The sequence below is a fragment of the Clinocottus analis genome, unplaced genomic scaffold (assembly GCF_023055335.1).
Source record: "Clinocottus analis isolate CAN_PGR_092001 unplaced genomic scaffold, fCliAna1.0.p SCAF_28, whole genome shotgun sequence".
NCBI lineage: Eukaryota > Metazoa > Chordata > Actinopteri > Perciformes > Cottidae > Clinocottus > Clinocottus analis.
Genome location: NW_027176020.1, coordinates 2,499,712 through 2,515,207, shown reverse-complemented (window position 1 = coordinate 2,515,207; position 15,496 = coordinate 2,499,712). Strand labels below are relative to the sequence as shown.

Genomic DNA, 15,496 nt, shown 5'->3' with positions numbered 1-15,496 from the left:
TTGCAGCAGAAATATATGCAGCAGCAGTTGTAGATGTAGTGTAGTAATAGTAGATGTAGTATTATTAGCAGCCGTAATATATGTAGTAGTAGTATTAGTAACAGCAATTGTAGTAGTAGCAGTTGTAGATGTAGTAGCAGCATTAATATATGTAGTATAGTAGCAGCAGTTGTAGATGTAGTAGCAGTAGTAATAGATGTAGTAGCAGCAACAGTAATATGTAGTATAGTACTAGTAGCAGCAGTAGTAATAGTAGATGTTAGTTGTAGATGTAGTAGCAGCAGCAGCAGTAATATATGTAGTATAGTAGTAGATGTAGTAGTGTCATTAGTTCCTCCCGCCACCAGGTGTCGCTGTGGGCGGGGCGCTGTTTCCCTCCGGCGCTCGCGCTTCCTCCCCCCGCCCCTCTCTGTTTCCTCCCCGTTGTTTACGTTTATCCAACAACATGGAGGACGAGGTGGAAGTTGACATCGAGGGAGACGAGTTTGACTCCAGCATGAGGTGAGAAAAGCCCCCGTTTCTGCTGAATAACCCTCCCAAGGTGAGCTGGGCTCGGTCCCGCTGGTCCACACGCACCTGCGGGGCCCTGCGGGTCGTCTGCTCGAGTCCCACACAGCGGACTGCGGCGGCGGCGGCTCGTTGCCCCGCGAGTCCCCGGGACTGACGCGCGGCTCCTCGGCCCTTTCCCTCTCGTTTCAGGGAGCCGGACGGAGGAGCTTTAGTCCCGGAGCCGTTCAGCCAGCCGGCCTGGAGGAGCAGCGCGGGGATACTGGTGCGTGTGTGTGTGTGTGTGTGTGTGTGTGTGTGTGTGTGTGTGTGTGTGTGTGTGTGTGTGTGTGTCTGTGTCGCTGACTGTGTGTGTATGTGATGATCCTTGTGTTGCTGACTCTGTTTGTCTATGTGTGTGTGTGTGTGTGTGTGTGTGTGTGTGTTGATGCTTGTGTTGCTGACTCTCTCTCTCTCTCTCTGTGTCCGTTGTGTGTCTGTTGTGTAGCCGTGGCAGCTGGACGGCTCCATCAGCTCTGAGAACAGGGAGGTGATCGAGAGGATGCTGCTGGAGGAACAGTATCTTTACAAGCTCACGAGCAGTGAAATAAAGTGTCTGTCTGTGTGTGTGTGTGGGTGTGTGTGTGTGTGTGTGTGTGTGTGTGAACAAAACCGCGAATTAAAGAAATGAAAGAGTGAAAAAAACCCATCAAAATGAGAAATGGTAAAAAAAAGAGCCTTCAAAGACTAACAATGAATCAATTTAATTTCTGCAGTTATTAACGTTTCTTGTGACAAGTTCATCTAAAATGCACCGTGTGTGTGTGTGTGTGTGTTTGTGTAAGTCCGGATGATAATTGTTGTGTTCCTGAGCCGAGTGTGTAGATACTACCTGACGGGGGAGGGGCTTCCCAGCCACATCTGGGAAAGCGACGCAGACAACAAGCCCAAAGTGAAGAAGTAAGTCTACGCATTTTTCTTTTGCCATTTCGCACCAACAGTCCCGGAGACTTTTTTTTGTTGCTGCGCCTCACACACACACTTCTGTCCCACCGGCTCTTCAGGTCTCCGGCCAAGACGTCGGGCTCGGGCTCCTCTGCTCGCTGGTCCAAACAGGAGAAAGACCTGTTTGAGGAAGGGCTGGTGAGCCTCGCTTGAGTTTACAGCTTTAACGGGTTCCTTTGCAAACGTATCAAGCAAAAATAAACATGATTTTTTTTTACCTTCTCTTCCCTGCAGGCTCAGTTCGGTCGACGCTGGACTAAGATCGCCAAGTTGGTCGGCAGCCGTACCATCTTCCAGGTCAAGAGTTACGCCCGACAGTATTTCCAACACAAGGTGAGACTTTCTACTCGTGCTTTGTGGCACCAGCCTCTGGAGCGAAGCCTGCGCTCGCAGCGATGAAACTTAACTTTGTTTTTTTCCCTCCAGACGACGTCAGAACCCAGAGCGGCGGCGCCCCCAGCTGGCCCCGCGCTGCAGTCGCCCCCTCCGGAGCCCACGTCCGCTCCGGAGCCCACGTCCAGCCGAGCGTCCGCTCTGACCAACGCCGTCCGCATGGAGAGGCTCTCCGACGAAGAGGACGAGGAGGTGGACATCACCGACGACCTGAGCGACGACGAAGACGGTGATAAACCGCGAGCTGAGCCGCCGGATGCCGAGGAGCAGAGGGAGCCGGGTCCGACTGAGCCGGAGGACCGACAACGCGGCCGCCGCACCTCGCCGCCTCCGCCGAGTCCTCCGCCCTCGTCCTTCCTCTCTTCCCCGGAGGAGACTGGCGTGACCGAGCCGGACGACGAGAGAGAGCCCCTCCCTCCAAAAAAAACCCCTCAGACGGCAGCAGAGAGGGACTCGGAGCACCGGACTGACGAGAACGAAGACTCCCGGTGCGAGACTGGCGACCCGGAAGACGTCTGTGGCGATGACACGGGTGAGACTCGACACCCGCTGTTTTAATAAGTCACCCCGTGAGGATGTCTTTAGTTCTTTAACCTTTGCGTTACGCTGTGGTCGTATTTGCTCCTCAGGTTCTGCTGATAAGACCGAGCAGAGTCCAGCTGATAGGCCGGAAGATGAGGAAGAAGAAGAAGAGGAGGATGAGGAGGATGAGCTCAAACCGCCCGAGCAGGAAATAGAGATGGACCTGGAGAGCATTGCCGAGGAAGAGAAACAAGCCATCCCAGAGTTCTTTGAGGGACGTCCGTCCAAGACCCCCGAAAGATACCTGAAGATCCGAAACTACATCCTGGATCAGTGGTGACGCTTTTACACGGTTTCGGTCACGTTTGTCCATCAAAACTCTACGGAAAGTGACATTTTTTGTTGTCTCATGTTTCGGTTCTTCAGGTTGAAGAGCAAGCCGCGGTTCCTGAACAAGACGTCTGTCCGGCCCGGACTGAAGAACTGCGGGGACGTGAACTGCATCGGGCGGGTCCACACCTACCTGGAGCTCATCGGCGCCATCAACTTCAACTGCGGTAACTTTCTTTTTTTTTCATCTTCCTCCGTGTGGAAGTCTGTTCTCGCTCGGCGCTGAGCCTCCTCTCTCCCCGCAGAGCAAGCGGTCTACAATCGGCCGAAGGTGGTGGACCGCTCCAAGCACAGGGAGGGCCGAGACGTCATCGAGGCCTACCAGCTCGCCCAGAGGCTGCAGAGCATGGTGGGTAACCTCCTCCAATAACCCCCCGCCCCCCACGCAGTGTTTCTATGAACATCTTTGCGATAAAACGACACAGAAATATGTGGTTCAAATGTTACCGAACGCTCTGGACTCTTCACTTCTGGCACAGAAACCAAATTTCAATGACTTTTAATCAAATTTCCATGACTTTTCACGTTAATAATCATGGAAATTTGGTTTAAAGTCATGGAAGTCCATTGGTCAAAATGTGTATAAACTCTGTAACGCACACTCAGGAAATCAAGCTCGAATGTTTTTGCTTTAGGGCCATTTTATCTCTTTATTTCTTTAAATTATGCCTTAGGAGAATAGTGCCTCTTTATATGGAGAACTGAGATTGTTCTGCAATTTTTGATACACAACATGTATGTATGTATGATATCACATGCAAGTGCCTTTTGATAGAGAAGAAGCCCTCAGACCTCACGGGGTTAAAGACTAAAGACGCTCGTCCTTCTGCTCGTTTCAGCGGACCAGGAAGCGGCGCGTGCGGGACAACTTGGGGAACTGGTGCGACTCTAAAGACCTGGAGGGACAGACGTACGAGGTTCGGACGCCGTCTCGGGCGCAAACTGTTGCTCGGTGGTTTGAATCCCCCTCGTGACCCCTCCGTGTTTCCTTCACTGTGTCACCAGCATCTCAGCGCCGAGGAGCTGGCCGAGAGGAGAGAAGAGATGAAGAGGCAGCCGAAGCCCTGCAAGATCTCTCGGTTCAGAGGGTGAGCCTGTGGTTCACATCTTTTTATATATATATATATATTTATATATATATATATATATATATATATATATATACATACACGGTGTGTGTCGCTGTTTACTGAACCTTTCTTCCTCCTTTAGCTCTTTTGATCCATTCCAGTTAATTCCCTGCAGGACCTTTGGAGAAGATGTGCAGGTCAGTGGTCGTTCACCCCGTCATTCATTCATTCATTCAGCAGCTGTGCAAGGTTTCTTTTTGTTGGTTTATTACGTATTAAATGATCTCCTTTTGCTGTTCTTTACAGGAACCATTCCAGGTTGTTGTGTGTGCAGAGACGCTTCTCATAATGGACATGGTATGACACACACACACACACACACGCGCGAGTCCTTCAGTATGACACCGACATTGTGAATAAATCACTCGTGGAGAGTTCCCGAGAACTTAAATCATCTAAATTGATCATAACTGCACACACGGGCACTAATTTCTCAGAATATCTGCTCCTTCTGCACTAGAGTTCCTAATTAAAGGAGAAAATACTCATTTGTCGAGTATTTAATTCACACAGAGGAATAAAAAACCATGTGGTTGTTTCAAAAAGCTAATAAATGTATTGAATTATTCTTTGAATTAATTGAAAAACATGCTATATTGTTAAAGTATGAAGTTATCTCATCGTTTGACTTGTTCTCATTGGTTCTTACTCTCTGCCCGGCGGTCGGCAGCACGCCCACGTGTCGCGGGGGGAAGTCATCGGCCTGCTCGGGGGAACCTTCCACGAGGACGAGAGCGTGTTGAAGGTAAAGCAGCGACTCTTTCATTCCCCCTTTTTGGTTTCGGCCCCCCGTGCAGCGCCGCCTGTGTCTCTGTGCAGATCCGAGCGGCCGAGCCGTGCAACAGCGTGAGCACGGGCCTGCAGTGCGAGATGGACCCGCTGTCCCAGACGCAGGCCTGCGACCTGCTGGCGTCGCTGGGCCTCGGCGTGGTGGGCTGGTACCACTCGCACCCGTCCTTCCACCCGAACCCCTCGGTGCGGGACATCAACACGCAGGACCAGTTCCAGGTGAGAGGAGGCGGGCAGAGAAGAGGCCGTTAGTGTGAGAGCGACGCCTCGGGGTCGAGCCATCTCGAACCGTCCGCTCACTTTTACACCCAGATTTCACTACACGTTTGCTCATGGAAATTTGGTTAAAAGTTATGAAATGTGTTAAAAATCATGGAAATTTGGTTAAAAATCATGGAAATTTGGTTAAAAGTTATGGAAATTTGGTTAAAAATCATGAAATGTGGTAATAAGTGATGGAAATTTGGTAATAAATGATGGAAATTTGGTTGCGTTTCCCTGAGGGAGCACAGACTCTGAAGAAGCTCTAACTGAACTTAATGCACTTCCTGTTTCCGCTGCTTCAAAATAAACGCTTTCCGACGACTTTACAGAACTTTATTGTAGAGTTAGCGTAGCTTCGTTAGCGGCTAAGGAAGCGCGAGCAGCAAAGATAACCGGGGGACTTTTATTGTGACGGACTTGCAGTCCCTTGAATGTGTTTCATGAGCCGCTGGTGATCTCTGAAGTGGAACCGCGGATGGTTTTCGATCTGATTTCCTTTTTCGTCTCGTCGCCCCTCACAGAGCTACTTCTCTCGCGGCGGCGCTCCCTTCATCGGGATGATCGTGAGTCCGTACGACCCGGCCAACCCCTCCCCCCACTCGCAGACCACCTGCCTGCTGGTGAGGGAGAGCCAGCAGCCCTCAGGCCCCCAGAGTACGTTTAACACACACACACACGCAGAAGAAGACACATGATTCAACGTGCTGACAGTGCACCTCTCTCTCTCGCTCTCAGATCTGCCGTACAGGTTTGACTTCCTGTCCTCACAAGACGTTCCAGACTGGCAGCAGACGCTGAGGAGAGCTCAGTGGATCATCCACAAGTACTGTCGAGCACCCGGGTGAGGAACGAGTCCCCCACACACACCCACACCCACACACACACACACACACACACACACACACACACAGGGGCTTCAAGTGGTTTTCTGTTTTGTTAGTTAGTTTTTTCATTTTATTAGCTGGAATCACTTCACCTTTTCTGTCCGTGTAGAAATAAATACTTTTATTGCATCACAGATCGGACGCATCTGATTTTCTTTTCTTTTTTTTGTGGGAAAAAACTATCTGTTTATTTCAATTAACAATTATAAAAACGTACAGACAGAATACAAATGGATTTAAAATGGATTTATATTGCACCAGTTCAAGTGATTCAAATGTTTTCTCACAACATTTAGCTCATTTCTGGATAGTTTTAAAGCCCAATGATGAAGCATCTAAATTGTTGGTCTCCCCCCTCGTAGGAGTGTGCAGATGGACAGATTCTTCCGGAAAGATTCCCACCTCACCTACCTGGAGAAGGTTTGTTCACGCGTCCCAGTGTCGCCCCCATTCTATACTGGTTTCATTCCCCTTCACCTCTTCCGTCTGTCACCCCGCTCTGCAGATGTTGTCGTCTCTGGCCCGGTACCTGGAGCCCCTGCCGGATGAGGAGGGAGACCCCTTCCTCACCCAGATCCAGGCCCTCTTCCAGTCAGACTTCATTTCCCAGCAGCAGCGGCGGCGGCGGACGTCCGACCGGGAAGAGGAAGAGTCTTCGAACGCCTCGCACGGACCGGCGGACTCGGATGACTTCGCTTTGGATCAGCTGCTCGGTGAGGAGAAGCCTCCGGAGGGAGGAAGAGGAGGAGGCTCTGATCCGGAGACCAATGGCGGCCTGGTGTTACACCTGGGCTCCGTGCTGTCGAGCGAACACGACTATTTACTGTGACGGACAACGCGGCTCGTGCCTGAAGCGACATTCAACACGGTGAAACCTCCTACGATGAGCCTTCATATCAGTATTACCAGCTTGCTCATTTAGTTTTTTAACATTGTTTCAGTAAGTTTAAACTGCTTGAACCAAAAACTAGAAAGCGAAAGAGAGAGAGGTGGAGAAAGAGAGAGAAAGGTGCGTGTTAGAGTTATTTCTCAGTTCTGCAGATTTGTTTTTAGACAACAAAATAAAAATAGATTTATATATTTTGGCCTCTTGTTTTATGTTATATTTGTGTCATAGTTTGATAGATGTTTGACGTCAGTCACACCTTCATCTCTATATAAAGGAATACCGAAAAGGAAGTTTTCTTTCCTTTGGCATTTTAATTTGTTATTGGTTTGATAATTTTATCTGTGTTATTCCATTTGGCATACATTTTGGCAAGGTGGGAGATATATATATACACACACACACACACATTATGATGTATTTATTGTATATTACATATTTATTTTGTCTTTCGAGACGCTAAACTGCGCCCGGAACCTTCGTCGCCGAGTTCGTTTCCAGGGGGAATCTTTACGGAAGCGTCCAAGTGCCCAAACACCGACCAAAAGTTCCGTGGCGAAAAGTACGGGCGTTTCGCGTCGCGAGAGAGCTGACAATGTTTTTTAAAGACTCGACATGTAAAAGGTGTAATTAAATAAACTTCTTACCCAGATGTTAGAGTTAGTCTTAGGCCCGTTGACGGCGGTACGAGGCGGCTTTTAGCGAGCCTCCACCCGGGGAGCGATGACATTGACGACCGCTCGAGTGTACTTCAAAACAACAGAGGGGACCTTAAGCGTCCCGTGACGTCATTTCTACGTTGTGCCTAAGGAATAAGAGACACCTGCGGTTGCAAACAAAACAAATATGGTTCTCCTCTGCCTCTTACGGAGCGGTCGCTTCTCGCTACCCGCGCGTCTGACGCGCAGCGTCCGGGTCCGCAGCGGCCCAGCGGGACGTCCCGCCTGCTCGGCCGCTTCCAAGGTGTCTCCTCTGTCCTCGGTCCTCAACAACTGGAGGACGGCGCCAGGCCTCATTGGTCCGCGCCCCGGCTCCGTGCTGCTGCGGGGACACCGGTTCCACACCTCGGCCCCCGCGAGGGCGCTGCCCGCCCCCCTCGTGTGGCTGCTGCTCAAGCCGCTGCAGAAGCTCGCGGCCATCATCCTGGGCAGGTAATGGAGGAGGAGAGGGGTCACGTGATGTTATTTCATTACTACTTAATGTAGTAATGTGTTCGTAATTGTTTTATTAGCGCTTGCATTAAGTAGCTAATTTTGACTAACAAATGTTACTTTAGAAATATGTTTTGCTCATTAACTGTTTTTAATTAACTGATAACCAAAATTATACATATTAATTTAATTACTGTCATTTGTCTTTCATCATTTGAAGTTGTGTCCTTGTTTGTTTTTCTATTTAATTGAACAGATTTAACCACCCCTGTTACTGCTGTCATTCTGAGACACACACACACACAAACAAACAAAGTATAGCTGTGACAATACAACCACACACACACACAGTATAGCTGTGACACAATACAGACACACACACACACACACACACACACACACACACACACACACACACACACACACACACACACACACACACACACCGCCTGATCCTTCCCTAATACTCTCACCTGTTGCATGTCCTCGCTGCGTGTTGTGTCTCGTCCCCTGAAACAAGTTTAACAACAACAATAACAAACACAGTAGTCTCGTCATTTGACGCGCGAGGCGTCGGTCTTTAATTGTCCCTCTCCGGCTCCCCTCCGTGACGCGCTGCAGACTCCATCTGTCTCGTCTCTTTTAGTATTTGACGGGCTCCTCGGGGGGGAAACACACAAAGTCACGTCAGTTTGTTGTGTGTCCGTTGTTGTGAGCATGTTAACACAACGCATCTGTGGGCAGGAGCATACGGAAGTGGTGGGCGGCGCTGCCGCCGGACCGCCGGCAGCACGTGCGCGCCTGGATCCGTCGGCGGCGCTGGCACCTGGCGGGCGGGGCTGGCGTCGCCATGGTGATCGCTGCCCTGCTCCTCCTGACCCACCTGGACGAGTCTCCGGTGACGGGACGCACGCGCCTCCTGGTGGTCAGCAGGGAGAAGTACATGCAGCTGGCAGCGCTGACGTCAGAGGCGGTGAGGGGAGGGAGGGACGCATGTATGTCTGTGTGTGTGTGTTTCTGTGTGTCTTTTGTATGTGTGTAGTATTTCTGAGTTTCTATATGTGTGTGTCTGTCTTTATGTGTGTGTGTATCTGTTTGTGTGTCTTTACGTGCGTGAGTGTTTGTGTCTGTGTGTGTCTGTACGTCTTTATGTGCATGTGTGTGTATATGTGTGGGTCTGTTTGTGTGTCTATATGTATGTGTCTTTATGTGTGTGTGTGTGTGTGTGTGTGTGTTTGGGTCTGTGTGTCCTTATGTGTTTGTCTCTTTGTGTGTGTGTGTGTGTGTGTCTTTATGTGTGTGTGTGTGTGTTTGTGCGTTTGTCTTTATTCGTTTGTGTGTTTGTCTTTATTTGTGTATGTGTCTTTATTTGTGTGTGTGTGTCTTTATTTGTGTGTGTGTGTGTGTGTGTGTGTGTGTGTGTGTGTGTGTGTGTGTTACAGGATGACCGCAGTTAGGAAATCACAAACGATCTTTCTGAAACTTTTAATCAGATTAATTGAGATGAAAAGTGAGATGACATTTAATAAATGAATGAAGGCGGCAGAGACGACAATGAGGAGGAATTAAGCTAATTAAAGTGTTCCTTAAATGCTCAAGTGTGTGTGTGTGTGTGTGTGTGTGTCCTTCAGTACATGGAGGAGTTCGCGGAGCTGCTGGTCGCAGTAGCCGACCCTCGCCACCAGGTGGTGGAGCGGCTGGTGCGGCACCTCGCCCAAAGAAACGAGGACATTCCCGAAGTGTCCGAGGTCTCCTGGAGCGTCCACGTGGTGCAGAGCGCCGAGGTCAACGCCTTCGTGCTGCCGGTCAGTTCAGGAGGCGGGAAAAGAAAAGAGGGAACGCTGGACGACACGCGTCAGACTCTGTGTGTTTCTTCCCCTCCGCGCAGAACGGGAAGGTGTTCGTCTTCACCGGGATGCTGGACGCCGTGTCGGACGTCCACCAGCTCACCTTCGTGCTGGGACACGAGATGGCGCACGCCGTCCTGGGACACTCCGTGAGTGCAGGCGTGACCTGAACATGCAGTCGGTATCTGCTCGTTAGTTTTTGCCTTCGTCACCTTGAAACGCTCGTAGTTCCCTCGTCGTTCCCTTGTCGTTCCCTTGTCGGTTTCCTTGTCGTTCCCTTGTCGGTTTCCTTGTCGTTCCCTTGTCGTTCCCTTGTCGGTTTCCTTGTCGTTCCCTTGCCGTTCCCTCGTAGTTCCCTTGTCGTTCCCTCGTAGTTCCCTTGTCGTTCCCTCGCAGTTTCTATCGTCGTTCCCTTGTCGTTCACTCGTCGTTCACTCGTCGTTCACTCGTCGTTCACTCGTCGTTCCCTTGTTGTTCCCTCATCGTTCCCTTGTCGTTCCCTTGACCTTCCCTTGTCGTTCCCTCGTAGTTCCCTCAGCTCTGCAGCCGAGAGGGAATCAAACCCACCGCTTGTATTTATTCACAGAAAAGAACTCTTCTCATCACCTTCAATCATTTCGCTAATTCAATGCGAGCTGCAGTCGCGTGACGGAGCCTAACTATTTAAATGACACACACACACACAGACACACACACACACACACACACACACACACACACACACACCCTCTTCAGAACGACGCGCTGCAGCGGGCAAAACAAGACGACCTTCGCCGTGTGAACAGATGAGTCATTTGAAAGTTTCGCCGGTCAGAAGCTGGTTTGGCAAACGCAGTCGCAGCTGGAAGTCTTCCAGGTTTTCTCCCACGCAAGCTGGTCCAATAAATATGTATGTGTGCTCCTATAGGGATGTGCATTAAACACTGACACCTCCTGACTATTCATCACCTCCTCTTCCTCCTCCTCTTCCTCCTCCATCTTGTGAAGTGTAGTAACGGCTGAAGTGGCACCAGTTGCGTTGTCGTTGCATCAGCCGGTGATGAGCGCTCGCTGATCCCCCCCCCCCCCCCGTCTGTGCCGTGACGGCCAAAGAAAGTCCTGTCAATCGAGCCGTGCTTTATTAATTCTCCGTTGGCTGCTGTGTGTGTGTGTGTGTGTGTGTGTGTGTGTGTGTGTGTGTGTTTTACTCTCCAAAAAGCCCATTCGTCTTGTTCTTTGAAGGAAAAAAAAGCGTCTAATGAAGTTTTGGGTATTTCAAGACTTTAAAACGTCCTCGGAGGGAAATTGCTTGAAGGAGGTTTTAATTAGATGAAGGGAATGAGCATCGACGTGCTCGGTGTCACCCGCTAGGTGAGCTTCTATCGGCTGTTAAAACTAAAACCTCTAAATCTGTTACGGGGCAGAAAAAAACAAAAATAGATGAGGAGCGATCGATACGTTCCAGCGGCCTCGTTCACCTCGCAAAAAACTTTTTGGATTCTCTTTTTTTCCGCAGCCCTAATCTTCCACTTTCTACTTTCTTTCCTCGTCTCCTCCTTCCTCCCTCGTCTCCTCCCTCCTCAGGCGGAGCAGGCCAGCCTGTCTCACGTCGTGGACCTCCTGTCTCTGATGCTCCTGACGGCCATCTGGGCCGTGTGTCCTCGAGACAGCCTGGCTCTGCTGGGACACTGGGTCCAGAGCAAGCTGTCCCAGGTGAGCCTCCTCAGGTGTTGTGACTTTTATAAGAAGGTTAAATGTGTATGAGTTGTGTTAAAACCTCGTGCATCTCTTTCTTTCTTCTCCCTCAGTTGATGTTCAGCCGTCCCTTCAGCAGGAAGCTGGAGAACGAGGCTGATCTAGTCGGGTTGCAGTTGGCTGCAAAGGTATCATCATCATCATCATCATCGTCTCATTATTAAAGGAACAATCCACTGATTTTGCACATTAGGTCTGTTTTGGATCTTTTTCACTCATTTTTCTGCTGGTTTTCAGTCTGTTCGGACTGTTTAAAGTCGGATTTCAGTCGTTTCTTTTGCCTGTTTTCACCCCGTCTCACTCTGTGTTCGCCCCGATGACATCAGAGTTATCTTGACTTGGGTTTTCGATGTAACTCGGGCTTTCGTAAACCCACGTTATGAACTGGAAGAGCCAGATGTCAAAGATTGGGCTGTCAAATGAAAGATGCTTTTGCGTTGCACGCAGGAGACTAAACGTTGTTTTCTCAGTTCCCAACTCCATAAAGGTGCAATACTAACTTACGTTCCTCTTGAACAGAACACGACACGACTAAAGGTCACGATTAAGGAATAGTTTGTAAACCTTTTGCTTTTCTTTGGCGGAAATGAAACTGAAACGTTGGCGTCTGCCGGCCACAAGGGGGCAGCGCTGTCAAATGAACTGAACTCAGAGGATTTGGTGGATTTTTAAGACCAAAAATGGGAAAGACTCATTGTGTGTGTGTGTCTCTGTGTGTGTGTATGTGTCTCTGTGTGTGTGTGTGTGTGTGTCCTTCCCAGGCGTGTGCAGATGTGCGAGCAGGCCCCGTGTTCTGGCAGCAAATGGAAATGAGAGACCAGATGACAGGAGAGCCCACCTTCCCCGAGTGGCTGTCCACACACCCGTCGCACAACAACAGATCCATTCACCTGGACCGCCTCGTGCCACAGGTACAGACACACACGGCTCAGACGCACACACTTCAGACACACAATTACGCAAGTGAACGACTCACAAGTTGTGTCTTAAGTTTAAAAAAAAAACAACTTTTGATCCCCTTTGCGTGAGCGGAGAGCGCTACGCCCGTCTGTTGTGAAGCAGTGTGCATGTGACTAATGAATCGTCTGGAGAGGCGTGTATCCACCCGCAGACATGCGGCGAGGAAGAGGGGAGGAAGAGGAGAGGAAGAGATTTCTTTTGCCTGATTTTTAATAAATGTCTTTGAGGCTCGAAGAAAGAAAAGCAGTCTCGTACGTCAGCGGCCGCGATCCCGAAGGGTTCCCACGCTGCGGGCGTCCATTATATCGCGTATTCATACGCCGGCTTTTCCCCACAATCGTTGTTTGCATCTGAGGCGGAGAAAGAAAGGAATAAAAGAGAGAGAGAAAGAGGGAAAGAGGGAAAGAGGGTAGATGTACCCGACTGAATCCGACCTTGAGCGAGAGCTGGACTGTGCGAGCGCCGTCAGATGCTCCGAGCAGGAGAGATGAACAGATGGGTAAACCGCTAATTGTCCATCAGGTGCGTGTGTCGCCGTGTGTGTGTGTGTGTGTGTGTGTGTGTGTGTGTGTGTGTTTGTGCGTCCTCTCACATCCCCGTGTGGTAGATTGACCTCCAGCAGCAGCAGCAGTCGTTGTGGAGGCTGCGGCCACAGGCGGTGAAGCGCTGGAGGGTTTTTTCGGGGTGTTCGGCCGCCTCGCACGCCGAGCCGGCTCGCCGCTGATCTCCGGCTGCGTGAATGTGATGTTCTTAACCTCGCGAGAGGCGACGGCGTGCAGCTACTTGACCCGACTCTTCTAAAGGGCGCTCCGCCTCCGCCGGCGGGCTCATCACGCTGACGCTGGAGCGCTTTAAGTCCGGCGGCGGCGTGAGAGACGGGAGAGCCGGTTGAGTGGGAAGACGAGTGCTGCGTATGTACAAAAGTCTGGCAGGTGATTCTATAGTGAGAGATTAATGAGTGTGTGTGTGTGTGTGTGTGTGTGTGAGACAGACACACAGAGGGAGATGTTACCTCGCTATTACAAACTGGAAATATGAGTTTAAAAAAAAAGGTTTCTACCTTTTTTTTTTTATCGACGTTTAGGAAGAGATCCAAACCTTTTTATTTGCTCTTTTAATGTTTGAACAGAAGGTTTGTTGACCTGACGGTTTCTGGTGGAGGTTTCTGTGATACAGACGTTAGCGTTTAGCTTTAAAGCCTCGCAGAGCGTCTCCGTCTTCATTGTGCGTGTTTGTCTTTGATCCATCGCGTCCTCCTCGTCTTCCTCTTCAGTCGTTTTTGATCCAAATATCTTATCCTCCCTCTCACAAATGATAAAGAACAAAGAAGTCTCTTCCCTTTGCGCTGGTCGCTAATAGACTCCTCGCGCGAGGTCATGAGGGGTCGGTGCTTCACTTCCTCCCTCTCCTTCCTCTCCTCCCTCTCTTCCTCTCTCCTCAGGCTCTGCAGCTGAGGGACAGCTGCTCCTGTCCGGCTCTGCCGGCCGCCGACCCGCGAGCCGTCTTCTCCAAGAGCGTTCGGCTGCTGCTGGAGACGTCCAAGCAGCGGCACAGAGGCGGTCCTGATGAGAGGCGGCTCCGCCCGGCCTCCCTCCACGCCGGACAGGCTCTGCTCGCCCAGACCGCCCCTCCCTCCTCCTCAAATGCGACCGCCGCCGAGGTGGAAGGACCCCGGCCCAGCTGACGGGCCGGTGGTCAGCCGCCATCGAAGTGTTGAAGTCCTTCTCCGTCGTCCAGTGAGCTTCAGAGGCCCCGGCTGCACAGGTGGGAAGGAGGAGTCCTGTTCTTCTGCACACCTTTTGGGTGCCAGGAGGAGGAGGAGGAGGAGGAGGAGGAGGAGGAGGAGGAGGAGGAGGAGGAGGAGGAGGAGGAGGAGGAGGAGGAGGAGGAGGGAGGAGGAGGAGGAGGAGGAGGAGGAGGAGGAGGAGGAGGAGGAGGAGGAGGATAGTAGTTCTGGAGAAAGAAGAAGAAGAAGCTCTGGAGAGAAATCGGTGGAAAAAGTCACCTGAAAAGACAGAAGAAGGAAAACCCTGAGGCCTCCTCACCTTTCCTCCACCGCGACTGAACTTCAGAGAGTTGTTCACGCTTAGTGACGACAAAGATGTTAATCAGATAACCTCGAACAGGAAGGGGGGGGGGGGGGAGAGAGGGAGGGAGAGAGGGAGGGAGGGGCCGGGGGGGAGAGACGCTGAATCAATGAAAGACGGTAAAGTTTCCATACGTTGCCGGATTAATATAATTATTCACCGACGCTTTGCGTGTGCACGTCAGAGGACGCCGAAGCTCCAATTATGACTTCTCATGACACACACACACACACACACACACACAGTACTTTAGAAATTCTTTATCATGAGTGTAAATGGGTGTAAATTTATGCCGGGTTCTTTGCAGGTAAAAAAAAAAAGTATTTTTTTAATATATATTCATAAAAATAGATATAGTAATATTTATAATATATATATATATATAATGGAGCACACAGTGAAATGAGGTGTGTGTGTGTGTGTGTGTGTGTGGTGTGTGTGTGTGTGTGTGTGTGTGGTGTGTGTGTGTGTGTGTGTGTGTGTGTGTGTGTGTGTGTGGTGTGTGTGTGTGTGTTATCCTGGTTCACAGGAAGTGGCCGCTGATCAAGGTTTACACACAAACCAAAAAGCCATGGGATTATGTTTTATTTTTGCGTGTCAATCATGTGCTCTGTTTGCAAGTGACGAGCAAAATAATTTAAATAAAAAACAACAAAGAAAATGAGATTTCTTTGTTTTGTTGGTTACATAGCGGTGTAAATGTTTTGGCTTGTTTTTAAAGAGAATCAACGTTTTGCATTCAGAAACGAATAAATGTACCGTTTTTAGATACACACACACACATATACACACAGACAAAAACACACACATACATATACACACATACTTATACACATAGACACACACACAGACAGACACACACATCTGGATGCTGCTCCCTCACCGCTCAGAGAGAAGTTGGAACACGAGCAGGCGACAGATGACACGCTCACACCCGGAGGTAATTGTAATGAGTGTGATACAACACG

At 50.1% G+C, this 15,496-nt stretch overlaps 2 protein-coding genes across 2 annotated transcripts; both read left to right on the top strand.

Moving 5' to 3' along the window:
• The first annotated feature begins 417 nt into the window (after positions 1-417).
• Positions 418-6,944, top strand: mysm1 (Myb-like, SWIRM and MPN domains 1). Its single transcript, XM_068593126.1, has 20 exons — positions 418-501; positions 700-772; positions 995-1,065; positions 1,372-1,446; positions 1,551-1,629; positions 1,726-1,824; positions 1,918-2,416; positions 2,514-2,742; positions 2,833-2,963; positions 3,042-3,145; positions 3,636-3,713; positions 3,802-3,884; positions 4,009-4,063; positions 4,173-4,223; positions 4,597-4,671; positions 4,746-4,934; positions 5,501-5,633; positions 5,715-5,820; positions 6,226-6,283; positions 6,369-6,944. Exons 1-20 carry the CDS (start codon positions 446-448, stop codon positions 6,690-6,692), a joined length of 2,568 nt encoding a protein of 855 aa, XP_068449227.1. The 5' UTR covers positions 418-445; the 3' UTR covers positions 6,693-6,944.
• Positions 6,945-7,279: 335 nt separating this feature from the next.
• Positions 7,280-14,238, top strand: oma1 (OMA1 zinc metallopeptidase). The gene is made up of 8 exons (XM_068593042.1): positions 7,280-7,900; positions 8,645-8,873; positions 9,532-9,705; positions 9,789-9,896; positions 11,311-11,439; positions 11,535-11,609; positions 12,243-12,392; positions 13,883-14,238. The coding sequence occupies exons 1-8, from the start codon at positions 7,596-7,598 to the stop codon at positions 14,123-14,125; spliced, it is 1,413 nt and encodes a 470-aa protein (XP_068449143.1). The 5' UTR covers positions 7,280-7,595; the 3' UTR covers positions 14,126-14,238.
• The last annotated feature ends 1,258 nt before the right edge of the window (positions 14,239-15,496 follow it).